At 39.6% G+C, this 25,836-nt stretch overlaps 1 protein-coding gene across 4 annotated transcripts in view; it reads right to left on the reverse strand.

Annotated features, from left to right (window-relative positions):
- Positions 1-1,169: 1,169 nt before the first annotated feature.
- Positions 1,170-25,836, reverse strand: part of crim1 (cysteine rich transmembrane BMP regulator 1 (chordin-like)) — a 110,652-nt gene continuing 85,985 nt past the window's right edge. For 3 of the 4 annotated variants that reach the window (XM_061895397.1, XM_061895394.1, XM_061895393.1), the window contains 6 exons: positions 17,519-17,737; positions 14,984-15,199; positions 11,946-12,167; positions 11,184-11,306; positions 7,742-7,920; positions 1,170-6,064 (listed from right to left, as the gene is read on the reverse strand). In XM_061895397.1, the coding sequence (XP_061751381.1) occupies positions 5,882-6,064; positions 7,742-7,920; positions 11,184-11,306; positions 11,946-12,167; positions 14,984-15,199; positions 17,519-17,737 (1,142 nt within the window). In that variant the 3' untranslated portion in view covers positions 1,170-5,881. The remainder of the gene's footprint in view (positions 6,065-7,741; positions 7,921-11,183; positions 11,307-11,945; positions 12,168-14,983; positions 15,200-17,518; positions 17,738-25,836) is intronic. The other variant, XM_061895395.1, reaches the window with a different exon arrangement.

Consider the following 25,836-nt stretch of genomic DNA (forward strand, 5'->3'; position numbering starts at 1 on the left):
TGGTCTTACTCACTAGCATTCGCTTATAGCCACAGATGGACACAACTTTGTTTTCAAACCATTAAAAGGAAGACATTGAGTGTGAAGGTGATAATTTGACAAGTGTTTTGATTTGAGAGCGTGACACAGAAACAATTATGCTTGCAAGTTGAGGTGCTACTCTACTTCCGAATAGTCAACGTACAGAACAGCTTGTATGGCGGTACGTCCATTAATAATACATTTAAAAAATGTGTGCTGTATGTTGTCTTATATTTAAAGGACAGCACATTTATATTGCTGTACAATGACTACTCTGAAGTACACTATATTGCCAAAAGTATTTGGCCAGCCATTCAAATGAAGAAAATCAGTTTTCCTAATCACTGTTTGTGAAAGAATGGGCCGCTCTCAGGAGCTCAGTGATTTCCAGCGTGGAACTGTCATAAGATGCCACCTGTTCGACAAATCCAGCCGTGAAATGTCTTCGCTCCTAAATAATCTAAAATCGGCTTTATTATAAGAAAATGGAAAAGTTTGGGAACAACAGCAACTCAGTGACCAGTTGGTAGGAGGAATTATGGTGTGGGGTTTGTTTTTCAGAAGTTGGACTTGCCCTTTATTTCCAGTGACAAGAACTTTAAATACTCCAGGATACTAAAACATTTTGAACAATTCCATGCTCCCAACCTCGTGGGAACAGTTTGGAGCGGGCTCCTTCCTCTTCCAACATGACTGTGCACGAGTGCACAAAGCAAGGACCATAAAGACATGGACGACAGAGTCTGGTATGGATGAACTTGACTGGCATGCACAGAGTCCTGACCTGAACCCGATAGAACACCTTTTGGGTGAATTAGAATGGAGACTGAGAGCCAGGCCCCACCAATGTGTTTTTGGAAGATTGGTGGAAAATTCCTATAAAAACACTCTGCAACCTTGTGGACAGCCTTCCCAGAAGAGTTGAAGCTCTAATAACTGCAAAAGGTGGGCCAACATCATATTGAACCCTATGAGTTACAAATGGGATGGCACTTCAAGTTCTTATGTGAGTCAAGGCTGGTGGCCAAATACTTTTGGCAATATAGTGTATATCCAAGTTTTAATTCAACGGTTTTGTCCCTTGAGAATGGGAGAATACTCACCAGAACTCTCTTGTGAGATAGTGTCAAAAACACAAAGATACTGGATGTCTGCATGTTTTACACATTTATTTTTCAAAATAGGTAAATGTTACAGTTTCACTTATTTACAGGGCTTGAAACAGCAAAATAAATAAGGCGGTAATGGTATAGCAAATGGATGTAAATGGTCTAAAATGTACAGCAACTTCAAGAAAAAAACAACTCAAACTACAGTATTAATAAATAAAGCTATGTGAAAAAATAAATAGGGTACTCTTCTGCTCTAATTTAAACTATTTTTTTTTTACATTAAAAAAACAGAACTGAGGGATCTTTCACACTCTTCATTTCAAAGCACATAATAATCATGGTCAAACAAACCTACTCAGTCACTAAGTAAAAAGTCAATGTATATTTCCTACCAAATTTGGCATGACAATCCCATTTATCCACACTGAATAGTTTGAAAAATGAAATTCTACTTTAATCAGATTGGTGTGAGCCCTCCAGCTTTGACAGTCCAGTATGTGCATACTGTGTGCAAATATCTGATTATTATGTTAATCCCTCCAAGAATCCCGCAGCGGCATTAGGAACAGAAAAAACAACTAAGCCGGAAAGTGCTTAGTTCCGATGTTATGTGTTCTGCATTAGGTTTCGGCCACAATGAAAACTACTCCAATTATGAGTATGAGTTTGTCATTTGATGAGTAACATCTAAATATTAATACGAAAATAAAAGTCGAAATTAAGTTGTAATTTTATAATTTTTTCTTCAAAGTCAAGTTTTGTCTCGTAAAGAGCTTTACTTTTTTATGTTTGTGATAGTTATTTTCTTCGTAATATTGAATAAATTAAAAATATTCATTGTATTCAAATGTTCTATTCAGTAGGAACTTCTATTATTTTGTACTGTTTAGGGAAGTAGTAAATCATATAAAAATGAGCTTCCCAAACACTTTTTAAATACACGCCACATTGCACAATATATATTTTTTTATATTTTGGGGGGGTTATTTAAGATTATTCTACATTTTTTGTGGTCCTAAATTGAACATTTTCAAGCACAAGAACATCAATATTTCAGTAATATTGGAGGAGACCAAACCAAACTGTTCAATATTGTTGCTGCTGATTGGCTCAACCTCAAGCAGTGTTAGTAATTTGGATTAAACGAGTGTAAAGGTGACTAAAGAATGTTATTTCTTGTTTAGAGGGCTCTCATAATGTTGAAAAACGTATTTCGAAGGTTGTAAAATGTTTGTTGTATGAAAATATTGTGCCTATAATTAATGATTCCTACTTTACATAAATGTATTTATTGCAGATATGCTGGAACCAATTAGCGGCGATAAACAAGTGCCACTGCTTTTAAACATAAAGTATGTGTTGACCTTTGACCTGTCCGGGCTGGTCCAGGAATACTTTCAGCTAGGCCTGGGTATCCAAAGTGACACCGAAAGGCCATTTTTTTAGCCCCCAGCTTGTTTTATTGGCACATTGTAAACATCTAATAACATATCAATTTTATATTACATTAGTAACTATACTACAATGCTACTGGATTGGTTTAGCTCAGGGAAGAATATCCATAAGTGGCAGCCCACATCCTTCAATACTTCTACATGCATCTCTGGCTGGAAAAAGTACACTCCTGGGAAACGGGATCCAGAACTACAGTCACAAGAAATGCTAGTCTTTTATTGTTAATATTATTCACCAGCACCACCTAAGCTCTTTTTGTTGTATTTTTGACAATTTGTTGCTTTAACCAAACTTCAGTTTGTGATTTCCTGTGACTGACGGTTAAAACAGAACGGTAAGTGACAGAAAAATAGTAAATATAGGACTGCTTTTGTCATTTCCTAAAGGAGTAGTAGAGTGGTGACATGCATTAAAGCTGCAACATTTCATTTAAAGCAACTGGATTATTTTTGTTTGTGGAAAATGTTTCACCGTTTATCCTAAAAGGGCCTCCAGTTCCAATTGTAGGTTTGGACAGGGCCGTAACTACCATATTTTTTGGACTTAAGTCACAGTTTTTTTTTCTTTGTTTGACTTATACTCAGGAGCGACTTATGTGTGAAATTAACACATTACCGTAAAATATCAAATATTATTTTGCTCATTAATGTAAGAGACTAGACGTATAAGATTTCATCAGATTTAGTGATTGGGAGTGACAGATTGTTTGGTAAACGTAAAGCATGTTGTATATGTTATAGTTATTTGAATGACTCTTATCATAATATGTTACGTTAACATACCAGGCACCTTCTCAGTTGGTTATTTATGCCTCATATAACGTACACTTATTCTATTCTTTATTTATTTTAAATTGCCTTTCAAATGTCTATTCTTGGTGTTGGGTTTTATCAAATAAATTTCCCCCAAAATTGCGACTTATACTCCAGTGAGACTTATATATGTTTTTTTGGTTCTTTATTATGCATTTTCGTTAGGTGCGACTTATACTGTGGAGCGACTTATAGTTTGAAAAATACGGGAGGATTTGACAAATACCGAGGTGTAAAATTGGTGGTCCAGGAGGAGCCTTGAGAGGCTGAAATCATGCGTATCACAACATATACATAGTATTACCTTGAGCAACGCAATGAATTTCATGGGGCGGCATAGCTCGGTTGGTAGAGCGGCCGTGCCAGCAATTTGAGGGTTGCAGGTTCGATTCCCGCTTCCGCCATCCTAGTCACTGCCGTTGTGTCCTTGGGCAAGACACTTTACCCACCTGCTCCCAGTACCACCCACACTGGTTTAAATGTAACTTAGATATTGGGTTTCACTATGTAAAGCGCTTTGAGTCACATTTAGGTAGAACTATCAGCTTTTATATTATCTAACATCTTTGACAATCAGCATCATTTTGTGACTGTTCACTTTTTTATCAATATGCTGAAGTATTAAAGAAATTTAACATTAAAACATCAGTTTAAAAAAACCCTAGTAAGTCAGTTTCACTACAACAGGGATGTGATCCCAAGACCTTCAGATTTGCAGCACAAGTATTAATGATGCACGCCACGAGAGCAAGCAGAAGTACAAGGGCGAAGTCGGTTTCCATATTCTTTCTTATCCGTGACGGATCATGTGGCCAAGAATACGTTTGGGGTAAAATTTGAAATGCCTTTTCATTCAGTATTTTACATCAGACGTGCTTCTTTACGCAAATGGTAGTTACGGCCACGAGTCTGGTCACAATAGGGTTGTTGCTGAATGACGGGTCCTGTATAACAATAGACTGTAAGAGCCTATTTAGAGGGGACTTTTCCAGTGGAATGAGATCATCTTTGGGGGAGGGATGTCAAGACATTGTTGAGTTAGAGAGCCTTTCTGCTTTAACATACTGTAGGTTAGGGTTACGCAATATAGACAATAGAAATTGAATACATTTGGTTGACAATAGGGATTGTAATATTCTTATGCATTTTTATGACACGTTTCTGCTGTATTCTGCATATTTGACAGCGACAAGTGAACAAAGGTGTCCTCAGAGCATCGTAGCGTGCTCGCTAGCTGCCACCTAATCCTCACCTCCATGGCAGCAAATAAACTAAAGTTGATAGTAAATAGCTAAACATGCTACACTACACACCGTAAGAGGATACAAGGCAAGTTTGTGCTAAAAAAAAAAAAAAAGGGGGTTTTAAAAGGTCATGCTAACTGCTATGCTAGAGCTTGTCAATGTAAAGAAAGGTGGAATCGGTCTAAAATCAATAGTAATTATATATAGTATTAGTACATGGTCGATACTACAGTGATTAGATCAATATTTTATTATGACAAAATGTTTATCTGGACAAGGCTAATGTCATCACATATCGTTTACAAAAAATGTCCTGGCATCTCTCCCCTAATGATTGTCTCGTTCCACAGAAAGAGTTCTGCCATCTGACAGGTAAACTGTTAGCAGCCACGACAACAGTCTATGATACATATGCTCCGAACTTAAATAGGGAAACTCCACACCTAAAATTTTACATCCAAAAGATAAAAAGGTGAAAAATCAACAGACCAGAGTTCATTTACCTCAATTAACCCTTCATGGATTATGTGGAGCTCTGAATTTCCTTCAAATTTCAATGATGTCTTTTACATTTTTCCTGAATGGAAACCATTTTGTGTCATTATTTACAACCCCTAGTTTGTGCATGACCGAAGACCCCAGCGGGAATTCCTGTGGATTCTTGTGAGGTTTGTGTGTGTGCGTGAAGGTGGGAATGTTTCAACCAAGCAGAGATTTGGCCCCCAAGAAGATACATCCAAGAAATACAGAGTTGGCCTGGAAGAACATGGATACAAATACTGCTGCAATATAGACAAAGTACTAACATAGGGTGTGTCAAGCCGGATGGATCGTTCCAGTTTGGAGGATTCAGTTCCTTTGGCCGAGCTGTGAGAGATCCAGACAACATCCATGAAGCGAAGGGGCAGCGTCCTGTAAACTTTTTTAAGCTGGAGCCCCCCACCCTAAAGCTTTTCCTCTCCCTTTCTTGTCCAAAAAGGAGGCAAAAACAAGCGATAAGGTCACAAAGTTTGAAGTCTGACTGAGGAGCCTCAGTGATCAGAGCAAAGCAGAGAGACAAGATGTCCTCAGCATCTCATTGTCCATGCTGGCTATGGTCCAAACACTTCAAGTGTGGCTTTACTCTGCTTCTTCCAGTCACAGAGAGAAGCGCAGGTCGGGAGCTGCTTCCGTGGAGTGTGTGCGTCCATGCACAAATCACCATGGAAACAGCGGGAGATGGTGCTGACGGCGGGTGTTAGCGCGCCGTCCAGTTGTTGGCCAGCTTGGCTCTGGGGATGATCATCTTGTCTGTGCAGGGAGAACTCATCTCAGGGGAGAAATGGATGCCGCAGTCGTTCTTCACGTTCTGAAACTTGTTCTCCTTGGAGGGCTCCATGTAGACCACCGAGTTCTTGTTGACGTGCTTGAGAATAACGGTCTGAAAGGTAAAAGGAAATGTGAAAATGAGTTCCGCATACTCACTAGCATTTCTTAAAGAAGCCCTTTGATGACTTGTTGTTGTAATGTTGGATACTGAAATCTACGGATGTCAAACACAATGAGTTAACTCATGTGGTTATAACAAACATGATCACATTAATCACACAAATTATTTTGACCACACATGCTCCTTTACGGATGGTTACCTGTAATGTGGAGGAGGTTGTTGTAGAGTCAGTCATCAGGTCAATGCATTCATGCAAAGATGAGTGAGGAGACCGACTTATGTGCTCGCTGGTAAATTTAATAAACCCAGATAACAATTTAGATAAAACTATTACCAAGTTATGAGCACATAAACAATGTCTATTTTTGTTAAACATTTACAGTGTTGAAAATATAATTTATTTCTTGGGCTTGTGCAGTCCGCTTTTGATGTTGTTCAGTCCCAGCTGACTCAGCTTAGACGAGTGCGAAATGTAGAGTAACCTAAGGTGATGTTATTCTCAAATGGCAAAGGACTGCCGTTGAACATTCCAAAAATATCAACAGCTCATAGGGTTGAACATGAAATGGTCACAACTTATAAGGACTGTTACCAATGAGAACTTTTTATTTATTTATTTATTTATTTTTTTCTATAAATCGCACATGGAAAAACTTGTGTCTAAACCAGACCTTAGCAAAATACGGCCCGCTAAGCTTTTCACTCCATCCCACAAACGTTTCCAAATGTATTTATATTCAAAACATTTAATATCAAAACTATTAATATGCAGTGACAATTTCAAATTAACGTACGTCTAGAACTGTAAAAAATATTCCAATGGTAGGAGTCTATGCTTATACAAGTTATTACGGTAATCAAAGGGACTATGTCACAGCAGGTAAGACAAGGCACAAACCTCACTAAAAGAACACCTCCAGGCAGCTACAACCCTAGACTAACCCCCTCCCCCACCACATCCCACCACCCCAGATTGTAAATAATGAATTACAAATAATCAAATGTATATACTTGTTCTTATGCTTTCTGAGCTCACTATTTTCACTGCTCGCTGTACATATCCTACCAAGTCAGACCTACACTGTTACAATGTCCATTTCTTAGATTATATAATTGTTGATGACTGAAGTATGGTGATAGCAACCCCAACCCCCTCCACATCCCACCCACCGGATTATAAATAATGTAAAAAATTCAATGTATATATTCTGATGATTATCTTGTGTGATGACTGTATTATGCTGATAGTATATATTTGTACCATGAATTGGTTAACGTGGACCCCGACTTAAACAAGTTGAAAAACTTATTGGGGTGTTACCATTTAGTGGTCAATTGTACGGAATATGTACTGTACTGGGATATTAATAAAAGTTTCAATCAATCAATCAATCAATCAAAAAGATTTGTTTCCAGAGCAGCCTGCCCAAAACACGCGTGTCAGGGATAGACGCGGAAGCAGATTTGAGTATTTTCATCTAATTGTGGCATGAGCATAGGAATACTGTTATGCAACATGTAATGACACAAGGTGTACCTAATGTTGTGACCAGTGAGTCTATGCACCGTTTATGAAGTTTATTTTCACCCGTGTCTGAAAAACTGACATTTTTTTATATTAAACTGCTTAACTTTTTCAAAAGATACAGTGCTGTGTGCTATCCCCACCTTCTTTGGTGCACTGTAGCAGGACATCTGCACCCACTTCTTTTTCTTGTTGATGAGCAAAGCCACAATGAGGAAGACAATGATGGCCAGGAGGAGACCTGCCAGGATCCATGCAGCTGATTGGTAGATGAGAGCCATCTCTGATTGGTTAGGGTAATTGTCACCCAACATCGTCTTATCTGTGGAAACATACAGTATGGAAAATCTAATTAGAACATGGAAGAGTTGTGTAGGCTCCTATTACCACCAAGGCAAGAATTGATCTTGTATTGGCTATTTGGAAAGTTCCTGTGACAAATCCCATTTTCAAAACTACTTTTCCTTTTATGTGCTCTCATTTGGTTACATCTCATCCGTTTCCTGTTTACTCCTGTCTGAGGAAGAAGCTGTGGTGTGCAGCTGTTTGTAATCACCAATCAGGAGGTTGTCCTCGTTCCTTACTTCAACATACTAGTGTAACCTGCACAGTACGTTAGTTTAATCTCCTTGGGTCTTTTTTTCCCCCATCCTCGTCTTTGTACTTTATGATTTGCCTGCGGATTCAATCTCAGAGTATGATTTAAGCCACTTGTTCCTGCACATCGCCTCTATCTCTGCAAAGTGGGGTTTCAGCCCAAATAGATCATGACAGCTTTGGCCCCATTGTGGCTTACTTGGAAGTTGTACACTGCAAATGATTTGCCACTTGCCAATATTTTAAATTTCATTTATAGAAATATCCTTAGTTTTAGGAACTATTCACCCTTTTTAGTCGATGACTTAAAAAAGGGTAAATAGTTCCTAAAACCACCACTGCTTGAAACTTGGGTAAACATTTAAATAATGAACATTCAAATCTGCCTAATGAGTTAGAAAAAGTGACAGGTAATAATGTCACACCTGTCCTGATGTTCTGCTCCGGTGCAGACCCTAGTAGAGGAGCACAGACCAGACATTCCCTCCAGGGTCGATGTTTTCGTCGAGTTAACACCCTTCACTTTACACGCCAATGGGTCTGCTAAACTACGCTTTCAGGTCAGAATGACGAGGCCGCCTATTCGTGAAAATCTGGTTGCTTCATTATTTGTTTTATAGGACACAACCGGACCCGTTCATCCTTTTACAGCACAGTGGACGCGCTACCTCTGTCTTTACACACCCACTCACTCACTCACTGACGTCACTAACCCAACACGTTGCCATTCTTGTAAACACACATGCTACTCTCATAATTAAACTAACTCCCCTGCTGTGCACATGTAGATACGTAGACGCACGCACAGCTGCTTGGATTGATGCCAAATATTAGCAGAGTCAAAACTGCCCATCTAATGTCAACTAATGCAAGTGAAATTACTGAATTGTGAAACAAATTCAAATAATTTGTGTTCTATTTTCAACAATGTGTGTTTTACCTGCTACATGGCTTTTCTGTGTACATTTATCCATAGTTGTGTTTTTAATACTTACTAATCATTGTATTTTTCTTAAAGCACAGACCAGGAGTGGCAACCATGAATGATGAATAATTTAATGTAATGTCATAGCTTTTTATTCTATTCTAATGTAATCCTTAATTATTGCAGACTATATGTAATATTGAAAATTGTAAATTTTTCTTTGAGTGCAACAAGAAAAGCCTAATGTGTTTATCCATCCCTCTATCCATTCATTTCCTACCGCTTAGTCCCTTTTGGGGTTGCGGGGGGCGCTGGCGCCTATCTCAGCTACAATCAGGCGGAAGGCGGGGTACATGCCCTTTAATTTATATTTTAACCTTGCTATTTGAGTGAAATTGGAAACACGTTTATTGTATTGTAAGAATTTCTGTTAAAACCATTTTTTGTAGTTCCCTTTATTTGGAAAAGTATCTATATACATTTTGGCACCGGTACCATATTATTGGCATCAGGACAACCCTAATTGTAACTTATATCACGTAAATAAGTTTCCAAACTTACCGACGAACACAGTTTAAGGTGTGTTTCTGACATTGCTTCCAACTTTAAAAGGATCACTTACTCATATTTGTGTCCAGCTAACTTAATACAAATGTTTTGGCTGTGCAGTTATTGGAAAATGTATTTTAACACTTTGTCTGTGGTCGTTGGCGAAGGAACTGAACTGAATCCTCTAAGTGGATAATTGGGGGTCACACCTCATTTATCTACCCTTAGCAAATCCAAAGAGAATCTTAGCATACACTACTTTATTGGCAAGAAGACCATTCATCCATCCATTTACTACCGCTTATTCCCTTTGGGGTCAGACTCATTGTGTTAAATTGAAAGGCAACAGCGCCTCCTCGCCACACCCTAAGTAATGGTATTCTCTATTACCTTAAATTGGAGAAAATTAGGCTGTCATTGAACAGTTCTTCTGTGAAGTTTTGGGAAGCATGGGGTGGTTTCCTAAAATATGTAAGAGAAACTGAGCTCAAATGTTACCCCGATTGAAAGGTAGATAATTGATGAGCCTTTGGTCTGCTTTTGTGTCTTGCTGCATTGTGTTGGGGACATTCAGGAGTGCAGATGTCTGGCTTCATGTCAATATTTGCCTGTACGTATTTGACTTATGCATGTTTGTTACTTTTATTTTATATATAATGTTTGTGGGTTACTTGTTTGGGTGAAAAATAACATTTGACATGTGTTTAATTGTACAGGTCAAACATTCAAAAACAAATGTTTAAAAAAGTAATTTTACATTCCATTTTCAATAATAATTTTAGTAAATTATCTATAAAAACAATTTAAAAAAAATCTTTGGTCCATTACATGGGACGTGTCAACAAAACAGCCAAAATGTTGGTAGATGAGAATAAATCTAAAGGTAAAATTAAGTGCAGAAATGCAGGAAATGTCTTTCAGGGTTTGATATTAAGTTTCCTTTTTTCTCAATGTTCCTCTTTTTCTCTCAAAGGGTGCTCACATCCCTGTCTGTACACCACAGGGAAATGTTTTTGAATGTGGAAAAAAAAATCATAATGACCCCTTTCAGAATGTTTAAAGATACAAGCTGTCTCTCGGCTAATTGTTATGCTTTAAATTGCACGCCACAATTTGAGTTACAGGCCTCCCCGTCGTAGTTCGCGTAGCAAATGTCACAGTATGATCCACTCAAAACATCTGGTCTCACTTGCTAGCATTAGCTTACAGCCAGAGATGTTGGATGAACTATTAGAAGGAAAAAGCGAGTATGGTGGACAGTGCTAAGAAAAGTGGATGATATTCAATGAAGAGCAAAATACGGGAAGAAAGAACAGAAAACGTGATTTCCTGGCAAAAATTGGAAACTTGATGACCCAATTCTGCAGAATGACACACAAGCACATAGACTACTTTATTGCTTGTGATGTTTGACCATGATACGATACCTGCGACGGCATAAGAAACTTCTGGCGAAGATTTCTAGTTCAGGCTAAGTGGTGTGTTTTAAAGTGTGATAGCTGGGTGTTGATTACCTGTGTCGGCAACAACAGTCGGTTCTGTGACGGCGTCGTTCCTATCAGCTCGCTGCACGCTTGTCGTGACCATCGTTTTCGGGGTGACGGTCGACAGCAAGACTGCCGCAGATGTTGTCATTTCTGCCCAGACAGGAAATACAACTTTATTTTTAACCTACCTTATGCAGACTTCTAGTACAAGTTGTTTAAAAACCCTCCAGTGTTTCAGTGAATAACTGTTCTCATTGTGTGTGTGTTTTAAAGGCCTTGTGTGGAAGCCAAATAATAAAAACAAAGCTCAATCGGCTGCATATCAGAGCAAACAATGGGATCCTATGCTGAGGTTTTCCTCTGTAGGAAAAGCTGACGGGGAGCTTCCTGTGCCGCCACAGAGCGAACGTTGCGGTCCTATTCAGCTGGGGACAGGAAACACGTGTGAATGTGCGGATGCTCAAGGAATGTTTTTGCTCTGAGTGGACTGTGTGTGCGTGTGTGTCACAAGGAATGTTGCCGCCAATCATCGTGTTTGCCTATGCAGCGCCAGAACGGCTGGCTTGAACCAACTGACACACTTTGAAACAACTCCCTCTTTTTGGCAGGTACCATATACTCAACAACAATCCATGCCCTGTTCCAGTAGTAGCTCCTTATTATGTGTGGAAGTCTTGTATAAACTACATTTTAGTATATCTTAACTCTGATTTTAATGCAACAAAACCACCCGGGCTCCAAAAGAAACAATTAAAAGTTGTCTTTTCGGAGGTGTGAAGCAACGCTCACCGAGACAGTGCGGGCAACACTGGCCCTTGCGTAAGACGGGCACCCTGCAGTTGGCAGACGGGCAACGCTGGGAAAAACACTGAATGGTGCCGTTGTTGCAGGTGCAGCTGGTGCAAGCGTTGGTCTTCCAGGAGTCTCCCGCCAGCAGCACGTCTCCATCGCTGGTGATGCAGTACTCCTGTTGGCTGGTGTTCACTGGCAGCAGCGGACTCTGCGTCTCATCTGTGGGCGCAAAGAAACACGGGTAATATATAAAAGGTCCTTGTGCTACTAATTCTAACCAAAGACTTTGGCGATTATGACAAAAGGAAGTGAACATTTTAAAAATTACGGTGTTGTCGCAGCTTTAACAAACTCTGCTGCTTTGGGAAGATTTTGGAGAGAAGCAACCTTGTTACAATGGCCTATCAAAGAGGTTTCATTGGTGGATTGTTGCAGAGCTGGTTGTCCTTCTGGAAAGTTCTCCTCTCTCCACAGAGGAATGCTCTGACAGAGTAACCATCGGGTTCTTGTTCACCTCCCTGACTAAAATGAATGCAGCAATGAACAGAGAAACTAACGCTTCCAATCTAATCTGATGCAGCTTGAGAGTTTCTGCAAAGAGGAATGGGTGAAACTGCCCAAAGACAGGTGTGCCAAGTTTGTGGCATCGTATTTAAAAGAATCAAGGATTTTAAAATAATATCTAAACGGTGGACAATTATTTATTAACGTATGGAAAAAGGTGTGTTTGACAAAGAAACAACTGGAAGTCCACTCTCCAAGGTAAATGCAGTATACTATTCCATTACTTTATAAAACTACTTTTATTTGTAGTATATTCTACAATATTGTTTTTATCCAATATTTATCTAAAAGCTTGCTTTCCTATTTTTAAAGGCATGTATCTTGTTAAAATTGTGCTGTTTTGGAAAGACGGTTCAAGGACCAATTAAATTGATTTAAATGGGAGGCGTTGATTTAAAGGGGAACATTATCACCAGACCTATGTAAGCGTCAATATATACCTTGATGGTGCAGAAAAAAGACCATATATTTTTTTAACCGATTTCCGAACTCTAAATGGGTGAATTTTGACGAATTAAACGCCTTTCTGTGTATGGCTCTTTTGGCGATGACGTCACCGAGGTATTACAGGCGCCATTTTCATTTTCAACACATTGCAAACAACGGGTCTCAGCTCTGTTATTTTCCGTTTTTTCGACTATTTTTTGGAACCTTGGAGACATCATGCCTTGTCGGTGTGTTGTCGGAGGGTGTAACAACACTAAGAGGGAGGTATTCAAGTTGCACCACGGGCCCGAAGATGCAAAAGTGGCAAGAAATCTTAACGACAGACCCCCATTGAATGTGCCGGAATGTCTGCACATTTTACCAGCGATGACAGACATGGCACAGAGATGTATGGATAACCTGCAGATGCATTTGCAACGATAAAGTCAACGAAATCACAAAGGTGAGTTTTGTTGATGTTGTTGACTTATGTACTAATCAGACATATTTGGTCGCGGCATGACTGCCAGCTAATCAATGCTAACATGCTACGCTAATCGATGCTAACATGCTATTTACCGGCGGTGCTAAAGCAGACATGGCACAGAGATGTATGGATAACCTGCAGATGCATTTGCAACTATATTATGTTTCCTTCCACCCACATTTAATGCGAAAAAAACACTTACCAATCGACGGATTAAAGTTGCTCCAGTGTCACAAGATGCGAAAGTCCTGATCGTTTGGTCTGCACATTTTACCGGCGATGCTAACGCAGCTATTCGGCCATGCTATGGCTATGAATAGCGTCAATAGCTATTCGCTCAATAGCTTCAGTTTCTTCTTCAATACTTTCATACTCCAACCATTGAATCACTTAAGCCGCTGAAATCCGAGTCTGAATCCGAGCTAATGTCGCTATATCTTGCTGTGCTATTCGCCATTGTTTGTTTACATTGGCAGCACTGTGTGACGTCACAGGAAACTGGATAGTGTCTTCGCAGAGACCGAAAAAAAGGCACTTTAAAGCTTTTTTTAGGGATATTCCGGTACCGGTAAAATTTTGAACAAAACTTCAAAAAATACAACAAGCCACTGGGAACTGATTTTTATTGTTTTTAACACTTTTGAAATTGTGATAATGTTCTCCTTTAAGATTCAATTGTTTTGAGTTGAGAGCTCAGTCACAGAAACAATTAGGCCTGAAAGTTGAGGTAGTACGAGAAAATTGATAAGATTAATGTGTTTGAATTTGGTATGATATTTAAGGAATTCTTGTTACAAAACAGCTCTGTTGCTCAATATTTTGTATTAACAAGATTTTGGAGTGTTTTGGGGGTCTAGGTTTCCACAAAAGGTGTTCAAAACGCAGGCTTCTTGAGGGATTTCACAACAATAACATTCAACTATTCCTAATAAGGGTCTTTTCAAACGCTTTCCACAAAATGGGAAGACAAGACACACCGACAAAAATGCTTCCAAAACAGACTTCCACCAGGCAGATGTTATTTCCAGGCATGTCTTATCCATGAGCCAAGTCTTGGCTACTGTACACATCCATCACAGTGGCCATCCGTCAGTGGATGTGTATTATTCCCACATTCCTCGTGACCAGACCCATACATACATCAAAGGCCGGCCTCTGACAATCTGCTTTTGTGGCGGCAGATGCAGCGATAAGACACAAGCGGCATTCTCAAGGAGCAGCTCGCAGACGCAGTCATGCGTTGCTGATTTGTGGGCTTGGTGTTTGGGAGTTATTGCCTTGTATTGTCCCAACGTGAACGAGACTTGAGCTATAAAGAAAGATCTCGGTGTCAGTTTAGATGTAAGACACATACAGGAATGGTAGAGATGCAGCAAGATAAGTCTACGGTGAAAGAAGGGCTGCTGCGAGCCTGAGGAATTGTTCAGTAAACCCAACCAGTCTTGACTGGATTCTTTACAAGGACGTGCGCCTGTCATAAAACTTGCAAATCCCTCCACAAACCACAGTCACATCCAAAACACATGGTTAACAACCTCTTTACTGTTTAGCAACGTACCGGGACATGCATGACAACAGGTGTCCTTGTTCTTGGTGGGTGTCTGGCACAGAGCCGGGGGGCACACTTCAGTGTCGCACAGGACGCGTCCCTGCCTGCAGGTGCAGCGGGTACACTCATCCAGATCCCAGGTCTCTCCCTCCACATAGAACTCCCCTCCAGGGGCTCTGCACACCACCATGTCCATCCCCTCGGGCAGACCGCTACCTGACTCGTCTACAGTTTTACAAGGGGAGAAAAATGGTGTCAAATCCAGATTCAGATGTGTTCAGAAGCATGCATACACAAAGACAGCCTTAAACAAGTAGCCCAAAGCAATTGGGAAGTTCCAGTGGGGGTGTTCAGGTTGTGCTTTGACACTTCTCAAATTGTCTTTTGTGCCTGACATCTACAAAGAGTTAGCAAGTGGGTTCTTCTCACTGCAAAAACGTGTTGCCTATATTTTTCAACCACCATAAATAACTTATCAATCCATCCCTCTTTGAGTTTCTCAAAACCGATATTAAGATAACGAAGAAAGTATTACTGATACTCCATTGCTAATAAACACATTATAATGGGACTGGCAGTGAATGTACGTTGTCATTACAGTGGGTGGTAGTATGCATGTTTCTTAGCACACCTCATCTTCCAGTAGAATAAGGCTACATTTACACTGCAGAATATGATGTCCAAATCACATTTTTCCGATACTTTTATGTAGTCGTTCACATTACAAAAAAATACGATGTGTATTGTGAACGCAAACTGACCCGCATGCAGACATGACCTCACACCTGCTGCAGTCTTTACGGAAGTAAATATGGTTCCAATTCGAGTCAGTATAAATCCAGGCTATTGTGGCAATTTCACATATTTTGGTAAACCAAAATCCACATTTTCTGAACAGAATTATTGCACATAAGGATTAAAAAGGAATAGGGCAAACATTTTGGCACGCAGCTTGCGGGGCATTTCACCGTCCGCTCTGAAGAGACAGCAGTGGTGGAACGTTGACGTGAGTTCCTAGATAATATTTTTGTCTCTTTTCTGCTCATTTGTCAACTATTTATTTTGCAGTCGTCTATTTAGGCTAAGAATTATGACGTTTATCGCTTTTTGATGACGTATTGGACGGATGAAATTGACTCGAGCATTCAGACTGCAGCCACTTCAGACACATAATTTGTAAGAGGCCTGGGGTCGGCTTTGAAAAATTCGGAATTAAACGGTTTACATTGACGTGAAAAAATCTGGTACAGGTTGCACATTGGCAAAACAATTGGAATTGCTCTGCAGTGTGAACAAACACTAAGGAATTAGTGTTGCTAACTTAGCGACTTTTTTTTGGCAAGTATTCAGACCCTTGTAGATACCCAAAAGAGGCGACTACTAACGAATCTAGTAAAGAGGCTTCTGGAGACGCTGACATGAAAGCATGTAACGCTCTTCTCAACGAGCAGCGGGTACAGTTGTGAGCCCCCAAACCTCTTCTGAAGGCACTCACAAGCGTCTGTCTTGAAAAAAAGCTACCATAGAAAGATTATTTTTTTAGTTCTAAACTTTTTCTTTGTAGCTTTTCATGTATTTTGTTCTCCATTTTTGTCCCCCACCATGTCATTGCTCTCTCCTACTGCGTCCAATTTGGTAAATTTGTTGGCATCTTCATAATGTAATCCATGTGGTGCGTTTGTACACTGCATCAACCACCAATTATCGCAAAATAGTATGTTCTCTTTGACCTGGGTAGAGATGGGCCAAGTGTACCTAATAAAGTGGCCAATAAACTTCAAAAGGCTAACAGATCTGACTTGTGCAATTGGTCCAGTACGTAATGGTTGTAAAAAAAAGCTATTTCTGTGATGTGGAAACGTGAAGTGACTTTGACACTGTGCATTTCTCATGACACATAAAAATACGAAAATGCAGCGGAGGGTCAGAGTTGAACGTGTGAGTCACTCTATAAACAGAAATGATTGATTACAAAAAGAAAAAGAGACTGCTTTTAGACATTAATGGAGGACAGAAAATGTGTATGGTACTTTTTATACAAGCTGTATACAGAGTACTGTAACAAAGGGATAATTAACTGGCGGGTCACCAGGTAGAGCTAGTGTGACGTTCGTGAAGGTAAGCAAGCTGTTCTTATCTTAATAAATTAGAATATTGCGCAAAAGTTATTTGAGATTAAGGGTTTAATTATAACTAAGAAACTAATTAAAGGCTGAGGAGGTTTTTGCAGTTTGATTAAAGCATGAACATGAGCATGAACTTTTTGACACGTTCTCAAATTTGAGAAACTAGTTTTTACCAGCCATAAACTGTGATCATAAAAAATAGGAACAAATTAAGAAATACATTCGTGAAATATTCCACTGTATGTTTAGTGATGACAGATTTGATGATAAATAGTAGTAGATTGGGGGATCCTACAGCCAAACTAGTTGACAACCACTGCCCTGAAATTTAACCAAGTTCATTTCTAAAAGAATTGCCTTAAGGAGAATAAAATTTTTCTTTTAGTGAGTGGGTTGGATTTGGAGGAATGTGTCCCACCTTCACAAGTTGGACAACACTGGTCAGGCTTCACTACAGGATGAGAGCAGCTGGGCGCAGGACAAGATATCAGCACACACATCTCTCTTCCAGAATGACAGTAGCAGTCGCGGCAGCCATCGTGCCAGCTTTCCCCTTCCTCGTATCGGTAGCCGTTAGAGGTAAAGCAAAAGCTGGGAAATGGAACGGAGGCGGTGGTGCTGGGGCTATGGGAACTCACTGTGAAATAAATATGTATATTATATATACTGCATATGTATATAAAAACATGCATTAACCTAGCAAGGTGTGGGCATCTTTGCTTTAACATGTACGCCAAATTTAATCAAACTGGGAACCATGGATAAAATTGAAAATGCATGGCCTGGTGTATAGATGACTGCAATGTATGCCACTGGACACATTCCAGTTGTTTCAGATACTGTATATTGTAATAGTTGGAATCTTTGGTCACCACACGATTCAATTATACATGGACTTAGGGTCCATATTTAACCTATTCATACATGTACAGTAAGACTCCTCCTTTGGCTGATGACGTACGTGGTAATGTATTGCATAATTTCAGGTCTTTGGAAGCACAGCGTAGATAAAAGACTAGATATATGGATAGTGTCGCAGGCATCCTTCTGCTTTTAATTGTTGTGCCTCTAATAGCACGGACTGCCACTTTGCCCCAGGTCACCATGAGGAAGGTAGCAACTCAAAGATGTGTGTCGTATATCTACCATTCATATCTATGGCTCACTTTGTTGTCGCACTGTGTAGATATTATTCTATCCATCCATCCATCCATCCATCCATCATCCTACGCTCATCTGAGGTCAGGTCGCGCGGGCAGCAGCCTAAACAGGGATGCCCAGACATCCCTCTCTCCAGCCACTTCGTCTCGCTCTTCCCGGGGGATCCCGAGACGTTCCCAGGCCAGGCGGGAGATATAGTCTTCCCAACGTGTCCTGGGTCTTCCCTGTGGCCTCCTACCGGTTGTACGTGCCCTAAATACCTCCCTCGGGAGGCGTTCGGGTGGCATCCTGACCAAATGCCTGAGCTACCTCATCTGGCTCCTCTCGATGTGGAGGAGCAGCGGCGTTACTTTGAGTTCCTCCCGGATGGCAGAGCTTCTCACCCTATCTCTAAGGGAGAGCCCCGCCACCCAGCAGAGGAAACTCATTTCGGACGCTTGTACCCGTGATCTTATCCTTTCAGTCATGACCCAAAGCTCATGACCATAGGTGAGGATGGGAACGTAGATCGACCGGTAAATTGAGAGCTTTGCCTTCCGGCTCAGCTCCTTCTTCACCACAACGGATCGATACAACGTCCGCATTACTGAAGACGCCGCACCGATCCGCCTGTTGATCTCCCGATCCACTCTTCCCCCACTCGTAAACAAGACTCCTAGGTACTTGAACTCCTCCACTTGGGGCAGGGTCTCCTCCCCAACCCAGAGGAGTTGGGGAGGAGACCCGTTCCGGGCGAGAACCATGGACTCGGACTTGGAGGTGCTGATTCTTATTCCGGTCGCTTCACACTCGGCTGCGAACCGATCCAGTGAGAGCTGAAGATCCCGGCCAAATGAAGCCATCGGGACCACATCATCTGCAAAAAGCAGAGACCTAATCCCGCGGCCACCAAACTGGAACCCCTCAACGCCTTGACTGCGCCTAGAAATTCTGTCCATAAAAGTTATGAACAGAATCGGTGACAAAAGACAGCCTTGGCGGAGTCCAACCCTCACTGGAAACGTGTCCGACTTACTGCCAGCAATGCGGACCAAGCTCTGACATTGATCATACAGGGAACAGACCGCCACAATAAGACAGTCCGGTACCCCATACTCTCTGAGTACTCCCCACAGGACTTCCCGAGGGACACGGTCGAATGCCTTCTCCAAGTCTACAAAGCACATGTAGACTGGTTGGGCAAACTCCCATGCACCCTCAAGAACCCTGCCGAGAGTATAGAGCTGGTCCACAGTTCCACGACTAAAAATACATTCATTTGTTTAACTATAAAGTGAACTAAAAATACTTTCATTTTCTAAAAACTCACACTGCGCCTAATGTACAGATTAATTCTGGTTGTGCTTACTGACCTTGAAGCAATTTTATTTATATGACAGTCACACATAAGAGATACTTGTGACTGCAGGTTGACGCCCCCTGTTTAATAAATTACACTATCAGGTACCGTAAGCAAGAAAGCCGTAAACTTTGATGTTTTATTGAGAATATAGAACATTACACACAGGGCTCAAAAATCTGTCAAAATGTTTTAGTACTGCCCATGAATCCGCAGTGCTTGACTGATTGTTGGAGTATTACGGCTACCATAGCCAGACGTACTGCGCTTCAACATTAGGGTATTATTATGGTTTGCGTATAAGGACCGCAAATTGTCACCTATTAAAAGACAGTATCTGCTGTTTTGTTTCGCAAAAATATGCAAAACCAACTTTTCTCATCCAGAGGTACCAACTCAGGTGTATTTGGTATCTGCATAAGTCTCCGAAATTTGCATAATGAGTCCATAACGGCAGTCAAGAATGTTAAAATATCAAAACAGCGGACATTTATCCAGGAAAATGTAGAGAGGATAAGTCCACTCTCCAAGGTAAATTTGGTTCATTATTACATTACTTCGTAATATTTGTGTGGTTGTTAGTTGGACATTATATTGTATTGTTTTTTTATACGATATTTCTTATATAAATGTGTGTTTTTCTTTTAAAAACATTGTGCTGCTCTAGGGAGGCAAACAACAATGTACTTGATTTTAATTAGTATAATTAGTGTTTAATTAGTATATTGATTTGAGATAGGCCTTGTGATGAGGTGGCAACTTGTCTAGGGTGTACCCTGCCTTCCGCCCGAATACAGCTGAGATGGGCTCCAGCACACCCCGAGACCCCAAAAAGGGACAAGCGGTAGAAAATGGATGGATTTGAGATACAAATGTTTTGAGTTAAGAGCTCCGTCACAGGACCAAACAAACTTGTAAGTTAGAGTACTATTGTATTATCATTGACATACCAAAAAATATACATTGCGAGAATCGGTTTGAATTGAGAATCCTATAAGGATTTATGCTATGAATCAAAATATAATTGAATCATGAGTTCTTGTAAGATTCACATCCCTAGTATATTGTAGCATGTAGGAAATCTAGTCCGAATTAAACAGATTTTTAAAAAGGATTCAAATAAAATGTTGACCCACTTTCTGCGCACAATAATATAAAATAACTATGGATAGGATACAGTAATGCGGATAGGTTTGCCCTCCTTTTGATCAAAGAAAAAACAAATATCCAAAGCTGTAATGCTCTATGTCAGGTGTCACCAACGCGGTGTCCGCGGGCACCAGGGAGCCCGTCAGGACCAGATGAGTAGCCCGCTGGCCTGTTCTAAAAATAGCTCAAATAGCAGCACTTACCAGTGAGCTGCCTCTATTTTTTAAATTGTATTTATTTACTAGCAAGCTGGTCTCGCTTTGCTCGACATTTCAAATTTTAAGAGAGACAAAACTCAAATAGAATTTGAAAATTCAAGAAAATATTTTAAAGACTTAATTGGTCTTCACTTGTTTAAATTAATTAATTACTTTGCTTTTTATAACTTTCAGAAAGACAATTTTAGAGAAAAAAATACAACCTTAAAAATGATTTTAGGATTTCTAAACACATACCTTTGTACCTTTTAAATTCCTTCCTCTTCTTTATTTAAATCAATGTTCAAATACATTTATTTATTTTATTCAACGAATAATAAATACATTTTAATTTAATTCTTCATTTTAGCTTATGTTTTTTCGACAAATATTTGTGAAATATTTCTTCAAACTTATGATTAAAATTAAAAAAACATATTCTGGCAAATCTAGAAAATCTGTAGAATCAAATTAAAATGTTATTTCAAAGTATTTTGAATTTCTTTTAAAATTTTTGTTCTGGAAAATCTAGAAGAAATAATGATTTGTCTACGTTAGAAATATAGCTTGGTCCAATTTGTTATTTATTCTAACAAAGTGCCTATTGGACTTTCACCTATTTAAAACATGTCATCAAAATTCTAAAATTAATCTTTATCTAGAAAAACTACTAATGATGTTCCATAAATAATTTTTTTAATTTTTTCAAAAAGATTCGAATAAGCTAGTTTTTCTCTTCTTTTTTTTGGTTGAACTTTGAATTTTAAAGAGTCGAAATTGAAGATGAACTATGTTTCAACATTTAATTTTAATTTTTTTCGTTTTTTCTCCTCTTTTGAACCAATCAATTTAGTGTTTTTTTCATCATGTATTCTCTACAAAAAACCTTCCGTAAAAGGAAAAAGAATGTACGAAGGAATGACAGAAATACCTTCTATTTTTTTAAATATAGATTTATTTAATAAAGGTAAATTGAGCAAATTGGCTATTTCTGGCAATTTATTTAAGTGCGTATCAAACTGGTAGTCCTTCACATTAATCAGTACCCAAGAAGTAGCTCTTGGTTTCAAAAAGGTTGGTGACCCCTGCCCTAAAGACACTAGTGGGTAGATTTAACCCAGCACAGCAAATCAGGATCCACTAGGATAAAAAAAATGGTCAAACAAATTGAATTGAAATATGAAAAGTATTTCTCAGTTCAAGCACCACTCTTCTTTTTCATAATAACTTTTTCTATAAATATTTTCCCAACAGTTGATATTTTGACAAACCCCAAACTTATCCGGCTCTTTTAAAGTTAGGTAAACATGGGCTTGTTTGCAGTAAAAAGTCTGTGAATCTTTCTGTTTGTGCAGAGAGCCGCAAGTAACCCTCGAGTATTTTGAGGCCTGAATATTTATACCACAGCCATATTGGAAAAACAAACTCTTACTGTAAAATAGAATATAAATCAGTCAACTTGGAGGTTGGAGAAATCTAATTAGACTTGCATCCACGTCTACTGGATAAAGCCAAATAGCAACTAAAAACCCCAAAAAGGCAAACATTTAAGTCTGCTCATAAGAGCAGCCAGAGGTCACAGGAAATCAAAAGTGCAGCTTTTGAGCAAAAACTTGACCAATGATTTTCTCCAGACCTCTGACATACTGACGTATGGTAATTTCCATTAGAGTGCGTTTTCATACATAGATCAGCTGTAAAGGCAGTTTATACTACTAAATAAATGTAAATTTGCGGTATTTACACCCACCACAGGAATTTACAATACTTCAGGTGATTGCTGTGTGTGAAATATGTGCATTGGGCAACAATAGGCTAGACTTAATCTCTACCATTATCAAACTCCCACTGAGCCACTTGCCAATTTACTCTTTTATGACAACTAGCAGAGACAGCACACCACTGCCAAGCCTTACAATACTGACATCATAATGTTTTAAAAACAGTTCAGCAGGCATATTTATAATGGCATGCAACAATGGCTATGAATTGCTAGTCTTGGTCATACCTCATGCTTTTTATTGCCACACGATGAGAAGTCGTCAATGTTATAGGCCTACATACACACATGGAAAAAGTAGTGCGCTGTCTAGTTCTCACTGAAACTAAAGAAAAACTCGACAACCATATTGAAAAATATGACAAGTAGCATAACAAACATAACTTTTAAATCACATGCTGTATGATAATGCATGTGGCGTTCATCTCCATCTTTAAAATAATGTTCCTTGCAACCTATTTCTTAGTTCTAGCAAACAGAGCCTAAAGCAAGGCTCATAGAGACATGTTTGAAATACTTTGGTGTGGCCTGCAACAATTTTGGACTTTCAAGGGGACCTACAATGATTTTAATAAATGTTTAAAACACTTCCTTGTGGTCTTGATATGTCATGGATATGCTTTGGAGTAAATTTTGCTCTACTGTCACATTTATAAACTATTTTCTGCGTATGTCTGTAAGATGTTCATTTGTGAAGGCTACCCCAGATTGCAAATGAAACCATGCCTCACCCTTTCCAAAAGTATTATAATTTATCATTTAAAAATGTACACCGTTTTAATATATACAGTATAAGTGCTATTTTATTCCAGACACAAGCTAAAATAAAAAAAACATATATAGATTCATCCGGTCACAACATTAGGCACACCTGCACACACACACACTAATCGAAACAGACCACACTAAAAACAAAAAAAAGATTTTTACAGAATTTGTCTCTGCACGTCCATGCTATTGTGCACATGAAAAGATCAAATGAAAATACATTAAAACAAACCAAAATATCACATGTACGTTCATCATCATACAAAGCTTTGGCTCAATACTTTGATGCACCTTTGGCAACAGTTATAGCCTCAAGTCTTTTTGAACACGATGCCACCACCTTGGCACACCTATCTTCTGGCATTGTTCACTCATTCCTCTTTGCGGCACCTCTCAAACGGTTGGTTTTCATCTAGGCTGTGTCTGTGCATTGCTGCATTCTTCTTAGTCTAGTCATGGAGGTGACAAAAAACCTGATGGTCACTCTGTCAGAGCTACAGGAGAAAGGAGAACTTTCTAGAAGGACAACCATCTCTGCAGCAATCCACCAATCAGGCCTGTTTAGTGTAGTGGTCAGACGGAAGCCATTTTTTTGTAAAAGTTTTACAAAATGCACCTGAAAGACTCTCAGACCATGAGAAACTAAATTTTCTGGTCCGCTGAGACAAAGATTGAACTCTTTGGCGTCAATGCCAGGCATCATGTTTGGAGGACACCGGGCACCGCACATCACCAGGCCAATACCATCCCTACAGTGAAGCATGATGGTGGCAGCATCATGCTGTGGGGATGGTTTTCAGCGACATTAACTGGGAGACTACTCAGGATAGAAGGAAAGATGAATGCAGCAATGTACAGAGACATGCTGTGTAAAAACTAATTATTCCCATCCAACATGATGGATCTTGAGAGGTGCTGCAAAGAGGAATGGGCAAAATGGCCCAAAGATAGGTGTGCCAAGCTTGTGGCATCCTATTCAAGAGGAATTGAGACTGTAGAGTATTTCTCGGACTATACAGCGCACTTAAAATCCTTTAATTTTCTCAAAAATCGACAGTGCGCTTTTTAACCCGGTGTGCCGAATAAGCGTATTAAGTCTGTTTGTGCTTACCAACCTCAAATCAATTTTATTTGGTACATGGTGTTATAATAAGTGTGACCAGTTGATGGAAGTCACACATCAGAGATATGCTAAACTGCAGGTTGACTGACAAGCGAGCCCAAAACTTTAACTTTTTGTCGCAAATATAGAACATAACACACGGCACTCAAAAATCTGTCAAAATGTATTGAATGACTTTGGTAAGCTATAAAGTCACACCGCTTGATGGATTGTTGGAGCATTACTGCTACTGTAGTCTGACATACTGTGCTTTAAAATGCAGGTATTAATAAGGCGTGTCTATAAGGACCCCAAAATAGCACCTATTGGAAGCCATTTCATCTGGCGTTTTGTTTCACATTATTATGCAAAACCAACATGTCTTACCTCATCTGTGTATTTTGGGATCTGCATGGGTCTCAAAAATTTACTGCATGCGCGTCCAATATTGTAAATGGTAAATGGGTTATACTTGTATAGCGCTTTTCTACCCCTTTTTAAGGAGCCCAAAGCGCTTTGACAGTGTTACCACATTCACCCATTCACACACTGATGGCGGGAGCTGCCATGCAAGGCGCTCACCAGGACCCATCAGGAGCAAGGGTGAAGTGTGTTGCCCAAGGACACAACGGACGTGACTAGGATGGTAGAAGGTGGGGATTGAACCAGTAACCCTCAGATTGTTGGCACAGCCACTCTACCAACTTCACCATGCCGTCCCCTTTACTCGCTATCCTTTTGTTGTGGGGCATTCATCCTCTGCTGTTGCCATTTTTAATGTAAAGTAGCATACAGTTCCTACTTATTTCTTTCAGGAGATTCTCTAAGGAACCGCTAACAACTACCGGTACGACAAAGATGACAGGGAGAAGATGCTGTCAATGTGGAGACACGTAAATAAGACTGCGCATTAAACAGCACATCCTGAAGGGTCGGTCAGAAAGCGACGTGAAGATGGTCTGTAAAACAATCCATCCAACATTTTATAATGTTACGTAGACCACAAGAAAGTGTTTTAAAAGTAGAATTTAAAAAATCATCATATGACCCCTTTCATGCACCTTATTATCTGATGCGCCTTCTACAAACCCTGTTTCCATATGAGTTGGGAAATTGTGTTAGGTGTAAATATAAATGGAATACAATCATTTGCAAATCCTTTTCCACCCATATTCAGTTGAATATGCTACAAAGACAACATATTTGATGTTCAAACTGATACAATTTTTTTTTTTGCAAA

Source organism: Nerophis ophidion, linkage group LG03, assembly GCF_033978795.1.
Source record: "Nerophis ophidion isolate RoL-2023_Sa linkage group LG03, RoL_Noph_v1.0, whole genome shotgun sequence".
Lineage (NCBI taxonomy): Eukaryota > Metazoa > Chordata > Actinopteri > Syngnathiformes > Syngnathidae > Nerophis > Nerophis ophidion.